Consider the following 15,669-nt stretch of genomic DNA (forward strand, 5'->3'; position numbering starts at 1 on the left):
GGGCGCTGGGTCAGCTGCCCACACCACTGGCGGCTATTTCACACCCTGATCCCATGCAGGTGCCAAGGCCAGGCAGGAAAGCCCTGTATAGCTCCAGGCAATGTCCCCGGCTCGCCTTTCCCATTCCAGGTCCTAGGGGAGGCTTCTTGGCAAAACGCCTCCGTCGCGCTGAAAACCCTTCCCCTGGCCTTGACATGATGTGATGGCTGGAGATGGTTCTCTTTCCAAAGAGACTCCGGGTTTTTAAAGAGATTCCATCTCCCGTCGGCTGAGACTGCTGACAGCTGACAGCGCACACGGCTCTGAGGCCACGGCAGGGGTGGAACTTGGAACCTCATTCACAGGTTTGAAGCTGGCCATGCAGGGGCTTCCGATGCAAAGCCCTGATTCACTAGCGCTGCGGTGTCCAGCAGCCACCATGTAACTGCGTGGAAAGAGAGGCAAGGCCCAGTGGCCAAGGCACTGGGCTGGGAGCCAGAAGGCCGGTATTCTGTCGCCGGTGTTTTGTCTGGACAAGTCAATGAGGGTGAAATTAACCTCTGGGCAGAGGGGCCAACACAGGAGGAATCACCACTAGAAGAGTCCCTGTGCTGACTGTCTGCCCGGGGGTAAATTAAGACTCCCACCCGCTCTGTGCCTCAGTTTCCTTGTCCAACATGGGGCTCGTGACACACCCCTGTCCCACAGGGTTGGGGAGGATGGATTCATTTGTGTTTGTGAAACACTTTGGCAAAGGCTGTAGGCTGGGCTATGTAAAGGCATCAGGTGCCTGTATCTCATGGCCTGCCCGTGGGATCGGAGCCCTTGCTCCGTTGGCTCCCTGGACAGTCGCAGCGATAAGAGCGGAGTGTTCTCGCCCCATTGCCTGCAGAGACAGTAGAGGGAACCGGACAGTGGCGAAGCAGCCCTGCCCAGATCCCAGCAGGTGTGAGCCAGGCAGGAACGTGCACAGTGAGGGAGTGCCAGGGGGTCCCTAGTTCAGATCACAGCTTTACCGCTTACCCGTTTTGAAACCTTGATGGACGCACCCCTCCTCAGCTCCACTGGGAAACTCCAGGCAGCCTGGAGTCTGGGGGGCTAGGAGCCAGCCCTCTGTGCAGAGCCTAGGCAGTGCAATAGCCATAAGTCTCTTATTCTTATAAACTGCGTTTGTTACGGTCATGCCCAAGGACCAGCCAGGAGGAGGAGCCCCGTTGCGCTAGGCGCTGCACTGACCCAAAGCCCCTGCCCAGAGGGAGCTGCCAGTCCAAATAAGGAGTTGCACTGTTGTCACGGAGCAGAGGTTCTGGCCTGGTATTTTGCAATCAGACCTTGGCCTGATGCAGAGCCCTGTGACAGCCCCAAGCTGTGGCCCGTGTTGGATGAAGATCTGATGAGTGACTCTGAAATGCTCGTGTTGGGGCGTGCGTTGGCGCTGGTGCCAGGGGAGGGAGGGACCGGATAACGCTTGACCTGTGTTTTATTGCCCCTCGGCAGGTACCACGACAAACAGGAAGTGACCAGCAATTTCCTGGGAGCGATGTGGTTAATTTCAATCACGTTTCTCTCCATTGGCTACGGCGACATGGTGCCGCACACCTATTGCGGGAAGGGAGTGTGCCTGCTCACTGGAATCATGGTAAGCCCAAGGGGCCTGGGGAAGGCCGTTGGCCAGGGGCATCCTGGCTGCATAGAGAGAGCTGAGTCGAAAACCAGCTCTGCAGACATAGAGGCCTGGGACAAAGTTCCTCCTCTACCTTGGTGGGTCTTCCGCTTATTGGCGGATTTGCTCGCCTTGGAGCTTCACAGCAGCGCTAAGTTTGGCTGTTTTCATGAACCCACAGTCCAGGTCGACTCCTCCTGTGTCTGACCAGGAGTTGGGAGGTTTGGGGGGAACCCGGGCCAGCCCTCTACTCCGGGGTCCAGCCCAGGGCCCTGTGGCATGCAGCTGTCTAGAGTGCCTCCTGGAACAGCTGTGTGACAGCTACAACTCCCTGGGCTACTTCCGCATGGCCTCCTCCCAACCCCTTCTTTATCCTCACCATAAACCCCTTCTTTATCCTCCTGGTGTCTGATAATGCTTATACTCCTCAGTCCTCCAACAGTCCACGTTCTCACTCTCAGCTCCTAGCACCTCTTGCTCCCAGCTCCTCACACGCACATCACAGACTGAAGTGAGCTCCTTTTTAAACCCAGGTGCCCTGATTAGCCTACCTTAATTGATTCTAGCAGCTTCTTGATTGGCTGCAGGTGTTCTAATCAGCCTCTCTCTCTTAATTGTCTCCAGAAGGTTCCTGATTGTTCTGGAACCTTCCTTGTTACCTTACCCAGGGAAAAGAGACCTACTTAGCCTGGGGCTAATATATCTGCCTTCTATTACTCTCCTGTAGCCATTTGGCCCGACCCTGTCACAGGCCACATTTCTGCTTTTCTAACCACCCCTGCTTGGAGTTTGAACCTGCAACCTACAGCACGAAAAAGCATATACCTTTATGGCTTGAGCTAAACAAGTGACTCCCTTAGCTGGCAGCTGTAGTAAGCTCTTATCCTCTTAGAAAGACCAGCCACTAGAAAGAGACCAAGGGACATGTTCTCCTAGTGAGGGTGAAATACCCTAGTGCTTACTCCCTGCTGCCATGAACAGTGCAGGCTCCCATGGCATGTTCCCGGGGTCCCTGCAAACTTTTCGGATTTCAGTGTGACTACTTCCCCATGCCCCTATGAAAAACCTAGCTGGGTGCTGGCACCTCTTCTCCTCAGCTCTAGTTCCCTTGCAGGCACACATCTGACCTCCCACTGGTCCTAGCAGCCTCTCTCCTGGTAGCCCGAGTTCTGCTTTCCCTTACCCGCACCCCTTCTTCTTTCGGTTCCAGGGCGCTGGGTGTACGGCCCTGGTTGTCGCTGTGGTGGCCCGGAAGCTGGAACTCACGAAAGCTGAAAAACACGTGCACAATTTTATGATGGACACACAGTTAACGAAGCGGGTAAGAAATCTCTCCCATTCCCCACCCCTGTTCCTTCCCCCACTGCCCTGATCTCTGCAAACCCCAGCCATCGCGTTCTGGCGGGGGGAAGAGGGGTTGAAATTCAGCCCTGAGAAACACAGGATTCTGGGATTCCCAGGGGTGGGGCTGAAGGGGGTCTTATGTGGCATCTAGGCTTTGTGTTAGCCTCCCTACCCTGGGTGAATTTCCCCCGGCAAGTTGGCTCAAAACATGATCAATGCCCAATCTACTCAGCCCGTTGACCGCCGTATTTATTCCTGTTTCCCCCAGGTGAAAAACGCTGCTGCCAACGTACTCAGGGAAACGTGGCTCATCTACAAACACACCAAGCTGGTGAAGAAGATTGACCATGCCAAAGTTCGGAAACACCAGCGTAAGTTCCTCCAAGCCATCCATCAGTAAGTCCAACACCTTTACCTGCTTCATATTTGGTACCCTCCAGCGCTTCCAGGCCGTGAGGTTGGGGGAGTGAAGGGGATGGGAGGACACGGACTGGGGCAGGAGTGAAAACGAGCCGATTGACATTCTTAACGTTCCAAAATTTGGATGAAATAGGTTGAAATTTTGAGGGTTTTTTTTTTTAAATTGTGTTGAGAAAATGAGAGAAAATTTTCTTGTGGTTTCAAATTTTAACATCGAATTTCGTCAACATTTCAAACTTTGCCCAGAAAAATCATGTCAAAATTCCTAAATTTTCCCATGAAATTTGGTCACAATTTTTGACCCAAAAGAAAACACAAGACAATGGTTTCCAGTTGCTTCATTTCCATTTTTCAACCAACTTTGCAGGAAATTGAAACTTTCAAATTTCAGCAAAAAAGTCTTGTCCAGCTTTTGAATTCTGATGGGAAATTTCATCTCAATTTTGAGGAAAAATGGGGACAAATATGGTTGAAATTTCAAATTTGTCAAATTTTCAGCAATTGAGATTTCTACAAATTGCCTTTTCCCCCTCTTCTTTTTCCAACCGACTGGCTGAAACTTTTCAAATTTTGAGATTTTTGACCAAAAAAGGGAGAAAAAAATTTCTAAACATTGTCCACCAATTCTTTTTCTTGGTTTTCCATCAGCTCCATTTAAAATGACTCCAGTCGCCAAACTTAGGATCTCAATTTTCACCATAAAAATCTCTCGCTCCCTCCTGACTCAAGGGGAATTCAGCTTAGAATATTTCCCCAAGGACTCATTTGCAAGGCTGTGGGTCCTCTAGAAATCTCACAGATGAGTCCAGATTGCCCTTCGTGCTGCAGAGTGCTGAAGCACTTCAAAGCCCAGTTACAACCAAGATGACGCTCTGCAAACTACCCCACAGGGTATCAGATTTATCCTCTCTGGGCCTGTGGACTCCCAACCAGTGCATTGAATCAAGCTGTCTGTGGTGCCCACATCCAGACCCCTATTCATCAAGTCACAGCAGCATGTGCTTATACGCTTTGCTGTCTCGGGGCCCCGACACGCTTGGGTTCTTGCACGCTAAGAGGAGCCATCTGTGCTCTCCCCGCCCCGGTGCCATCATGATGGGCCGCCGTCAGAACTCCGCCGGCGATGCGGAGAGCAGAACAGGTGCCGATTCACTTTCCCGTGGCTGGAGGGGCTCCGTGGGCTGACAGCAGCACGGACACCGGCGTGGCTGGCAAGAGGGTCCCTCTTTGCCTTGTCTTGCTATTGCAGGCCCAAACTGCCAGCAGCTTCTCAGCGCCCACCAGCTTCCATCCTCCTGGGCAGGGCTATGCCCTGGTGTTGCCAGGGGCTCTGTGTTGGCGTTGGCTAGCGCTGCTTGTCCCCCTGCTGTTGGGTGCAAAGCTCCCCTCTAGGGGCTCCCACTGGTCCCGGGCAGCCTTTAGCACCTGGAAAGTCTGGGTGCCAGTCCCAGTGCTCCAGGGGAACATGCCCTGCCGACTGAATCAGGCTTGGAGGCCGCAAGGCCTTTAATAACCAGCCCCAGCCCCAGCGTGGCCCTACAAAAAGGCATAGGAGTGCAGTGCCACGGCCAGCGCGGTGCAGCCAGGGAGTGGGGAGGTGTCATCCTGGCACTACGGTCTCCATCGGGGCCGAGAGACGTGAGCAGCGTTAAGACAGGTGCAGCGCACCTGTGGCTGCCCGTGTGCTGTATGGATAGAGGGCGCCACCTCCCAGGGCACCATGTGCCCCCGCTCAGTTCTCACCCACCTGGGCATGGGGAGCTAACAATGCATTTGAAGGGCTCAGTAGTTGGAAATCCAGCCTGCGGGAGCCCAGAGCGGGCCCTATGAGCCCCACGTGAGAGGGTCCCCATGGGCCTGGGTGCCCATGGGCTAGGCACATGCTTGCATGGGATTTGCCCCCCGCCCCCGCACCTGGGTGGCCATTTTTGATACTCTGGCTCTGAAAAACAAACCCCCTGCCCCCTTCCTCAGGGTCGGTCAGTTGGTGTCTGTTCTCTTTGGCAGGGGTGAGGGGGAATGAAACCCTGATGTCGGGCACTTCGCTGTGTCTGCAGGACTGGCTTGACTTTTTTTCATTGTTTCCACATCGTGGCCCACCTCGCGCGTCCCCCTCCCCCGCACACACCCACAAAGGCCCCCCGCGCTGCACAGAGATGGGGGAGGGGGAGAAGACGCCACTTGCTCTGGGTGTACCTGGAACACGACACTGAACGAAAGGGAAACCATTGGGAAGGGCTGGGTGAGTGGGTGGACGGACGGATGGATGGATGCGTGTAGAGTTGGATGGGTGTATGTGTGGAGGGAGGGAGGGAGGGATGTGTATGGGGATGCATGGATGGACCAAAGCCCAGACAGCAAGAGGGAGCTATCTCAGGGAAGAGGGGTCTGGGGTTTTACCCACCCCACATGGACTGTTAACCAGCACATGAAGGGGAACCTGGTGTGTGTGTGTGTGTGAGAGAGAGAGAGAGAGAGAGAGAGAGATTGGCAGACTCTTGGGCACTTCACAGCCACTCTGAACTTGGGTGGATGAAGCAAAAATCTGCCCTGCCCCTTCACCCGAGGCGTGACCCCAGGGCTGGAGCATCAGCTGGTATAAATCTACTGCAGCCAGCAGTCCCCAGTGGCTGCGGATCTGGCCCCACAGTCTTTGCCCCAGGGAGTTTCCCCTTCCGCACCCATTGCTGGTGTCTGCACTGCCACCCCACCAGCCCAGCTGGGCTCATGGTGTCTCTGGCCAAGCCAAGCGTTTAGGCTGCAGTGCCCGGTGCATTCCCGTGGCACGGGGTGGAGCGGCAGTGCTGACGGCCACGCTGCCCACTTAGGTTTGGGGCCCTGCCCTCATGGGGCAGTGGGGCCAAAACCGAGTGAGTGGGCTGGAAACCCAGTGACCAGGGGTCGCAGCGCCGGACTCGAGCCGCGCTGCAGCTCCCGCACGCTAAGTCGCAAGGCCCCCCTCATTGTGACAGGGCCAGCGGGGTCAAACCGAGTGGGCAGGGGGGCACCCACCACGGCTGTTCCTCGCTGCTGCCATGCCGCCGGCTCCCCGCTGGGGGCCTGCCTGGGCCACCCTGCTCCCAGCAGGCTGTCCCTCTTCTCAGGGTTTGGGAGTGACACTGCCCGCTGGCAGGGGGGGGCTGAGCCTGGCCTGGGTGAGGCACAGGGGCCTGCCCCAGGGACTGATGGTGTGTACCACTTCAAACATTGCCGGGGGCACCCCCCACATGGCAGGACTCCTGGGTTCTATTCCCAACTCTGCCAAAGATTCTCTGGGCATGTCCCTTCCCCCTCTGTGCTTCTGTTTCCCCAGCTGAACACTGAGCGTGAGCCTTGACTAAGCCTCATGTTTAAACAATTACTGTGGATAAAGCACCTAGAGAGCCCTTTCTAGTAACTGAGAGACAGCAGTGGTGGGGGCCCTGTATCCACCTTATAAAGCTGGATACTGGCACCAGATGTCCCGGCACAAAGGCAGCTGGCAGATGGTCTTTCCCACAGGTAGCCATGGCAGGCGGGCAGGGTTGAGCTCTGAGCTCAGTGCCATCCAGTGCCAATGACCCACCCCTTGGCATCAGAAATCCATAGACCAATGGCCTGGTGAGCTGTTCCCACAAAGCCCCAGAGCGCTAGAAAGTGGGGGTGACCCCATTGCCTTTCCATAGGGTAAAGCTGGACAAACCCCAGGAGGCCTGGAGTCACCTGGCCCCCTGCTAAGCCTCTTCGGCTTGGAAATAGCGAAGCTGGGGATTTTGTGAGGGTTGCAGCATTTCCACTCCCCTCCCTCCCGGTGCCTGGGTCCTTCATCTCCAGTCCCCCGGGCTGATCAGCGTCTGTTCTTTTCCTGAGGTCCCTTCCCTGCCCCCTGGGTTCATTTCGCCAACACTTCCTGGTTTTCATTCTCCACCCGCTCCCCAGAAGTACAGCTCTGGCCTTTCGAAATCTCTGTCACCGGGAGCTCAGCAGTGGAGCCCTGACCTCAGCCCCCAGCACAGGAGGAGTTTAAAAGGGCCATCTCCACAGTCCGGGATCGAAGCCCTGGGGAAACGGGCAGAGGGACCCCAGGAGACCTTTTCCCCCAATGGGACAAGGCGCTAAATGCAATCGGCTTTGTCAGTTTCCAGATCTGTGCAAGCGGGCTGGGCCTTTGTGTGTGGAGGGGTGCGGGGATATGGCGGGAGCAGGGCGGGGCAGGGGAGGGCACCGGCTGGCATGACAGTGCCTGTTGTCCGTCGTGTTATTAAAACGTGCTGTGTTTTGTCTTTGTTTTGCCCGATCCCTCCAGAGCTCAGAAGTAAGTCGCCTCCGTGGAGCTGCCAGGCTCTCGAATGTGGCCTTGTGTTTTGCATGGTTTTGCTGAAACGGAACATTTTGGCCATTCAGACCCCCGCAAATCTACCCTGTGAATCCATGTTCCGTCCATTGCCCGGGGGTGGGGGGCATCTGCCGAACTGACTCCCCCTCATTGATCCATTCAGCAGCCTGAACACCATGGCTAGCAGCCATGTAGCAGCTTACCAGGGCTTCTCTCCCTGCCGGGGGCTTGAGTCACTTGGTGCGTCTCCGCTGCAATCCGAGGGTGACCGCAGCTCAGGCAGGGATACCTGCACGAGCGTCAATCCACGCGCGGCGAAAAATAGCTGTGACAGGGGCCGTGTTGCCTCAGTTGCCTATTTTTAGCCACATTAAAACCATCACAGGGCTGCTCAGCCGAGCTGCAATCACCCCTCTGAGCGCAGCGGAGATGTCCCCAGAGCGAGCGCGGGCCAGGGCCTGCTTTCCGGCAAGCTGGCAAGGGAGTTACAGCACCGTTAGCCTCCGCGTCCCAGCAAGGGGCTAGCTGTAAATGGAGCGCCTTTGAGCAAGGCCTGGAAATGTGTCCCCCGTCGCTCTTTGCCACCCTGATGCTGGAAAAGGCAGGGCTGGGGCCTATAGCCCAGGGGCAGTGCTGGATCTAGGGGGCAGTCTTGGAACACATGATCGAGAACCTCTCAGAACTCCCAGGGCTCCCCGAATTCCACCCGCGTGGCCTTGAATGGAGTTTCAGGGCATGGCAGAGGAGGGATTGAGGCAGTGAGATGGGAACTGCCCAGGGCGGCTGAGCGAAGGCCAATTTAGGGCACAGGGAGGGAGCTGCCAATGGGGGCTGCGGAGAGAGGGGGGCAGAGATGCCTCCATCCTTTTGCTTCTGTGCCTTCCCAAGGGGTTGAATGCAAGGCATCCCAGCCCAGGAGCAGAGGAGGGAGGGCTGCCATGGGAGTTAATTGCAGAACGGGGTCGGGGGCGGGGGGGGGTGTCTGGGCAGCAGCCAGGCCAGGGGTGACTGCAGCAGGGTGGGGGGCAGGGAGGAGACAGTGCCTGTAGAGAAAGCCCTTCTAAGCTGTGACATCTCCAATGACTCTCATTCATTCGAAGGCTTCCCCAGTCCGCATCAGCCCAGCGCCACTCCGAGGTCCCTTTTCAACCGCCCAGCCCAGCCCCTGCCCCGAAGGGTCGTTTGTTGCATCCCCCGGGCGGCCCCATCTCCTCTGCATCCAAATTCATCGCAGGGCATCTCAGTCCCATTTCCAGGCCTGTCTGCATGGTAGTGGTTCTCTATAGCGCCACCGTCTGGCTGTTGTGTGGGTGCTCTCCAGTGAGGCCAGAGCCCCATTTACTCACACGAGCCCCATGGGGCCTCAGACACCAAGGTTCCTCCTTGCTCCCAAGTGCCCACGAAGGTTGATTGCCGACCTGGCACCTGCTCCTGGAGGGAGCTGGGGTGAGATTTGTTCTCCGGCAGGGCGTGGCAGCACAGGGCTTGAAAAGCGTGCCAGGAGCAAGGGGATCGGCCCCCCTGCCCTGAGATTCCACAGGGGCCGCCTCATTCGACAGCTGCATGTCTGTGCGTTGGAGCCAGCCAGCTGGGCTGTGGAACGCGGTGCATGTCCTCGGGAAGGGCCGCCCCAGGCCCCGTTCTCCGGCTACCGGACAGGGGCCACTGACCCCGTGTCACTTCTTTCGCTCTAGATTGAGGAGTGTGAAAATGGAGCAACGGAAACTGAATGACCAGGCAAACACCCTGGTGGATTTGGCAAAGGTGAGCTACCGGGAGACGTCCGGCCTCAGCAGTGTGCTGCACCAGGGCTGGGCTCTAGTGCAGGGGTGGGCAAACTTTTTGGCCCGAGGGCCACATCTGGGTATGGAAATTGTATGGCGGGTCATGAATGCTCAGGAAATTGAGGGTTGGGGGGTGGGGGGTGAGGGCTCTGGCTGGGGGTGTGGGCTCTGAGGTGGGGCTGCGGATGAGGGGTTGGAAGTGCAGGAAGATGCTCCAGGCTAGGACCGAGGGATTCGGAGGGCAGGAGGGGGATCGGGGCTGGGGCAGGGGGTTGGGGCGCAGAAGGAGGTCAGGGGTGCAGGCTCCGGGCAGCGCTTACCTCAAGGAGCTCCCAGAAGCAGCAGCATGTCCCCCTCTCCGGCTCCTATGCGGCGGCGCGGCCAGGTGGCTCTGCGCCCTGCCCTGTCCGCAGGCACTGCCCCTGCAGCTCCCGTTGGCTGTGGTTCCTGGCCCATAGGAGCTGCAGGGGTGGCGCTTGGGGCAGGGCAGCATGCAGAGCCCCTTGGTTGGCCCTGCAAATAGGAAAAAGAGGGAGGACATGCCGCTGCTTCCGGGAGCCACGCAGAGCCATGGCACGTGCAGAGCGGGGCAAGCCACCGATCCCGCTCCCCAGCAGGAGCTCAAGGGCTGGATTAAAATGTATGAAGGGCCAGATGAGGCCCCTGGGCCATAGATTGCGCACCCCTGTGCTAGTGGTTAGAGCAGGGGGCTGGGAGCCAGGTCTCTTGGGTTCTGTTCCTGGCTCTGGGAGGGGAGCAGGAGCTAGTGGTTCAAGCCGGGGGCTGGGAGCCAGGAATCTTGGGTTCTATTCCCAGCTCCGGGAGTGGAGTGAGGTCTGGGTTCTACCTTGGGCTATGGGAGGGGGAAAGGGTCTAGTGGTTAGAGCAGGGGACGGGATTGCTGAGTTCTATCCTGGCTATGGGAGGGAAGTGGAGTTTAGTGGTTAGAGCGAGGCACTGGGTGCCAGAACTCCTGGGTTCTATTCCCAGTTCTCCCCTGGCTCTCGCTGTGTAGCCTTGGCAGAATAATCACTTTGGTACGTCACTGCCCCCTGGGTGTGAGCCCTAACCCCTGAAGATGGGTATCAGGAGCCCTCAATGGCTACAAGCGCCTTGGGAGATTCAAGGCCAGGAGCCCTGGGGCTGCCTGCTGAGATGCTGTCGGGTCTGAGCACCTTTGCTCAGCACCTGGCCTCGCCCCGTCTCTCCGGCAGACCCAGAACGTCATGTATGACATGATCTCCGAGCTCCAAGAGCGCAACGAGGACCTGGAGAAACGCATCAACACGCTGGAGAGCAAGATCGACGCACTGGGCCTCAGCCTGCACGCCCTGCCGGGACTCATCAGCCAAGCCATAAGCCAGCAGCAGCGAGAGCTGGCCAAGCGCTGCGCCCCCAGGTTCTGCCCCATCTCCAACAGCTCGGAGAGGTCCTCGTGGACGCCGACGCGTCGGCGGACGTCTCCTTCCACTGCTCCCCACACCTCGTCGGACAGCGGGTGACACCAGGGGGCGGGCCCGGCACTCGGGCCTGTTTATGTCTGGCCATTGTGTGGCTGATCCTGTTTGCTTTGTTCTGTAAAGCCCTGTACAGTTAAACTCCTGGAGTTCATCGTGCTGGAGTGAAGCTAGAGCTGCCGTATGGGCCTAGACTGGAGTTAGGGCTGCCTTTATCTTGGGGAGGAGGGGGCAGGGAATCCAAAGTGGCACCCGGTGCCCCAGTGCTCATGGCAAGGGGACCCGGCCACACGCGGAACTGGCACAGGTTGGGTGGAGGCAGGGCACTGCTCTAGGTCGTCCTGACAATGAGCCGTACGGAAGCAGCATGGTTTAGTGGTTAGGGCACAGGGCTGGGAGGCCGGACTCCTGGGTTCTTTAGGAGGCTTTGGGAAGTGGGAGAGGGTTTGAGTGGTAGCAAGAAGGGGATCTGGGAACCAGAACACCTGGGTTCTGTTGGGAGCCAGGAATCTGGGATCTAGTTCTGGCTCTGGGAAAGCAGGGGAGATCTAATGCTTAGAGCTGGAGGGGCAAGGAGCCGGGACTCCCAGCTTCTCTCCCCGGGTCTAGGAAGGGGGTGCTGTCTCACGGTTAGAGCAGGGCAGGGACTAGGAATCAGGACTTTGGGGTTCTATGCCTGGCTCTCCCACTAGGTGACCTCAGCTTAGTCACTTCACCACTCTGTGCCTCAGTTTCCCCATCTGTAAAATGGGGGATAATAATACTGACCATTGTAAAGCGCTGTGAGATTCCTGGCTGCAATATTAAGCCAATACAGACTGTGAACAGGGCAGGCGCAGCCGATCCCGCCCAGCCCAAAGAGCTTCTGATGACGGTGGCTTCTGACCACAGCACCACACGGCAGCCGGGACCTGGGATGGGTCTGAATCCGGCTGCGGATTGCGGAAGGAACTCTGTGTAGCGAACACTGGGTGGCAGGTGGGGGCAGAGCAATGCCCCACATTCCAGGGAGGGGGGAAGTGAGCAGAGCGGGGATTTAACTCAGAGCTACCTGCCCCATGAGCCTGCCCTCAGAGCGCTGCCCTGGGGAGGGATGGCTGGGCACAGGGGGCTGGTCCCCCCGCTTGAATGATGTTAAAAGCTAAACATTATATGAACTACACCCCTGGCATCAATCTTCTGGGTGAGCCACTGAGGTTTTCTGTCATCACAAATGGCAAGGGAGTGGGTGCCAGGTGACAGGGTATGGGGGGGAGGGGAGGTGGGTGCTGGACAATGGGGAATGAGAGATGGGTTGCAACTTGGGACCAGACATTGGGAAATGGGAGGGAAGGTAGGTGCCGGGTGACAGGGAAGGGGGAAGGAGGTGGGTTCCAGGCGATGGGGAAGGGGGATGGAGGTGGTGATGGGGAAGGGGACCGGAGGTGGGTGCTGGAAGGGGAGGTATCTGTGAAACATCCCAGGGCTTGTCAAAGCTCTGGCTGGGATGATTTAGTTGGGGTTGGTCCTGCTTTGAGCAGGGGGCTGGACTAGGTGACCTCCTGAGGTTTCTTCCAACCCTAATCTTCTATGATTCTAGGATCCCCCTGTGGAGTTGTGGTCCCCACCATGAAATGTCGGAGGTCCCTGCCCTCAGGGGAAAGGCTGCCGGTTGCTGGTTAACGCCTGTGTCTCAAGCGTACTCAGTGCTATCCACAAAGCCCAGGGAGGCTGGAGCCCAGGAGGGACTGGACCAGGGGCATTCTTGGTGCTGTGCAATGAGGCTCCCAGCTGTGCAGCTGTCCTGGTCCCCTAGGGGAGACATGGTCTGGGGACATGAAGCCGTCATGGGGCTCAAAGCCCAGGTGGAGGAACCCGCCTGGGAGCCCAAGCCATAACCCAGGGGTGGGGTTGGGATCCAGGGTTCTGGTTCTGTCCCAGTGGACAAGTTCACCCTCTATGCCAAACTTCCCAGAGATCAGGTGCACTGTGTGGGGTTTGTAATCCGAATCCTAGTGTAGGAGGGGTCATTGACACAAGGTAATGTCACGGGGTGACCCCGACAGCCCCATTCTCCTCATCATGCTGCTCACCCCCCTCCCCGGGTTTTGTGAATGGTCTCAACCCAGCGCTGACTGAACACCCTAAGGCACGCAGGGGATGCTCAGCCAATCAAAGGCCTCCTGTGTTTGAGGCGGGTGCTTGGCGCAACAAACCGTTCCATTGTGATTTACCAAGGGAGGGGCAGGGCTGGTCCTCATTGTAAATGCAATTTTAAATGTCTTGCAAGGAGAGATTTCTGCACCTTGCACCATCATTTACACCAGTGCAAAGTCAAATGCTATCGAGTCAGAGTAGCAGCGTTTCACGCCCACTTCGCACTGGTGCAAATGCCGGCGCAGCAGTGCAGGGCCTCGGTCCCCTGGCCTCCAGCTTCACTCCAGTATGTGGGTTCTGATGGCAGAATCCAGGGAACTTTCAAATAAACCCTTTTCCTTTGAAGCCAAACTTCAGATCCTGGCAGGAGCGGTGGCGGAAGGGGGGCGGGGGAGAATGAGGGACGTGCGACGGGTCTGGTCCTTTATGACTTTTCCTTAGGAATATTGAATTTTTTTTTAAAGGGAAAAATAAATAAATAAAGAGACCAGCGTATCGCCAGTGTTTTCTATGCACTGCCGCACGATGCGGCATGGCGAGATCTGTAATATTTACTGGATGAACGGTTTACTTCTTTCTCCTCCTGCTATGTCAGCTTGGCCTGAGATACTCGTGTTATCTCTTGGAGAAGCCTTGGTTCAGGGATCCTGGATTAAAAGAAAACCCCTTGCTACTGACACCTGCAAAGGGAGCCAGCTACAGAGCAGCAGGAAAGCCAAAGGTTGGCTATTGTGTAACTCACTGGTGAGTGTGTATAGCAGGGAGACCTGGGGAAATAAAGGATTTTTCGGTTCACTGTCAATTCCGAGGGGGGAGAAGGGGGAAGGAATTGTTCCGGGTCGAACTGAAAACAAACACTGTGGAAACGTGGGGCAAATCAAAATTGGGGGAAAAAATTGTTTCAGGTCAAAGGAAACGCTTTGTTCAGCCCAAAACGTGAACCGGTTCGTTTCCAGTTTGAGCGTTTCTGAACAGTTGGTCATTTTTTTGAAAACACAGTGAGCTAAAAAATTGAAACTGTCCAACAAAATGTTTTGATTTGTTTTTTGTCGAGGGTTTTTTCCGACTGAGCCAGTTCGGCGAAAGCCACACGAATTCACAGGCGATTTTGGTGTTGCCGAACCTGCATTTTTGGCTACAAAAAGTTTCGGGGGAACAATGTCACCCAGCTGTAGTTCTGGGCCTGAGGCTACAGCGGTGAGTCTGGGGCACCTTGGCTCTTGGTGAACTGCCTTGTGCTTTGAGCCCATGTTTAAGAAGGATGAATTCAAACTGGAACAGGTACAGAGAAGGGCTACTAGGATGATCCGAGGAATGGAAAACCTGTCTTATGAAAGGAGACTCAAGGAGCTTGGCTTGTTTAGCCTAACCCAAAGAAGGCTGAGGGAAGATACGATTGCTCTCTATAAATAAACCAGAGGGATAAATACCAGGGAGGGAGAGGAATTATTTAAGCTCAGTACCAATGTGGACACAAGAACAAACGGATATAAACTGGCCATCGGGAAGTTTAGACTTGAAATTAGACGAAGGTTTCTAACCATCAGAGGAGTGAAGTTGTGGAATAGCCTTCCAAGGGAAGCAGTGGGGGCAAAAGACCTATCTGGCTTCAAGATTAAACTCGATAAGTTTATGGAGGAGATGGTATGATGGGATAACATGATTTTGGCAATTAATTGATCTTTAACTATTCATGGTAAATAGGCCCAATGGCCTGTGATGGGATGTTAGATGGGGTGGGATTTGAGTTACTACAGAGAATTCTTTCCTGGGTATCTGGCTAGTGAATCTTGCCCACATGCTCAAGGTTCAGCTGATCGCCATATTTGGGGTCGGGAAGGAATTTTCCTCCAGGGCAGATTGGAGGAGGACCTAAGGGTTTTTCGCCTTCCTCTGTAACAGGGGACACGGGTCACTTGCTGGAGGATTCTCTGCACCTTGAAGTCTTTAAACCATGGTTTGAGGACTTCAATAGCTCAGACATAGGTGAGAGGTTTATTGCAGGAGTGGGTGGGTGAGATTCTGTGGCCTGCGTTGTGCAGGAGATCAGACTAGATGATCATAATGGTCCCTTCTGACCTTAATATCTATGAGTCTATGAATCTATGAGTTCAATCCCCTGGGATGGCAGCTGTCATGGTCCTACAGTTCACTCTGCAGGCTTGATATCAGTGGCTGGGCCAGATCACGCATCCTGTGGAAGCCAATAGGAGCTTTACCGTTGATTTTGGTGGGAGCAGGATTTAGACCTGTGGGCCCAATGGGGTGCAGGTGAGGCTCTGCCCCAGCACAGGGCATCTGCCCACATGAGTCCTTGCCTCGGTTTGGAAACTGATCGTCCCGTGACCTGGAGGGATGGGGCACAGGAAGACCTCAGGGCTGAATTGTGGCCTGGTGCAAATTGCTTTAGCTGCAGACATCTCTGGGGACTGACTGAAGCAGGGTTGGAGTTGACCCAAGAGCCCAGTGTCAGACCTGGGTCACGGAGGAGTCAAGCAGCCTTAAGGGCATTTGCAGTGTCCCTGGGCTGGTTCCATGTCCAGTGCCTGCTGCTCTGTGGAGCACAGGAGC

At 56.1% G+C, this 15,669-nt stretch overlaps 1 protein-coding gene across 3 annotated transcripts in view; it reads left to right on the plus strand.

Annotated features, from left to right (window-relative positions):
* Positions 1-12,130, plus strand: part of KCNN1 (potassium calcium-activated channel subfamily N member 1) — a 51,173-nt gene extending 39,043 nt beyond the window's left edge. For 2 of the 3 annotated variants that reach the window (XM_074939535.1, XM_074939536.1), the window contains exons 5-9: positions 1,477-1,618; positions 2,853-2,963; positions 3,255-3,382; positions 9,416-9,485; positions 10,720-12,130. In XM_074939535.1, coding sequence (XP_074795636.1) covers positions 1,477-1,618; positions 2,853-2,963; positions 3,255-3,382; positions 9,416-9,485; positions 10,720-11,007 — 739 coding nt within the window. In that variant the 3' untranslated portion in view covers positions 11,008-12,130. Of the gene's footprint in view, positions 1-202; positions 345-1,476; positions 1,619-2,852; positions 2,964-3,254; positions 3,383-9,415; positions 9,486-10,719 lie in introns of those variants that run through there. The other variant, XM_074939537.1, reaches the window with a different exon arrangement.
* The last annotated feature ends 3,539 nt before the right edge of the window (positions 12,131-15,669 follow it).

This window comes from Natator depressus, chromosome 25 (assembly GCF_965152275.1).
Source record: "Natator depressus isolate rNatDep1 chromosome 25, rNatDep2.hap1, whole genome shotgun sequence".
Classification (NCBI taxonomy): domain Eukaryota; kingdom Metazoa; phylum Chordata; order Testudines; family Cheloniidae; genus Natator; species Natator depressus.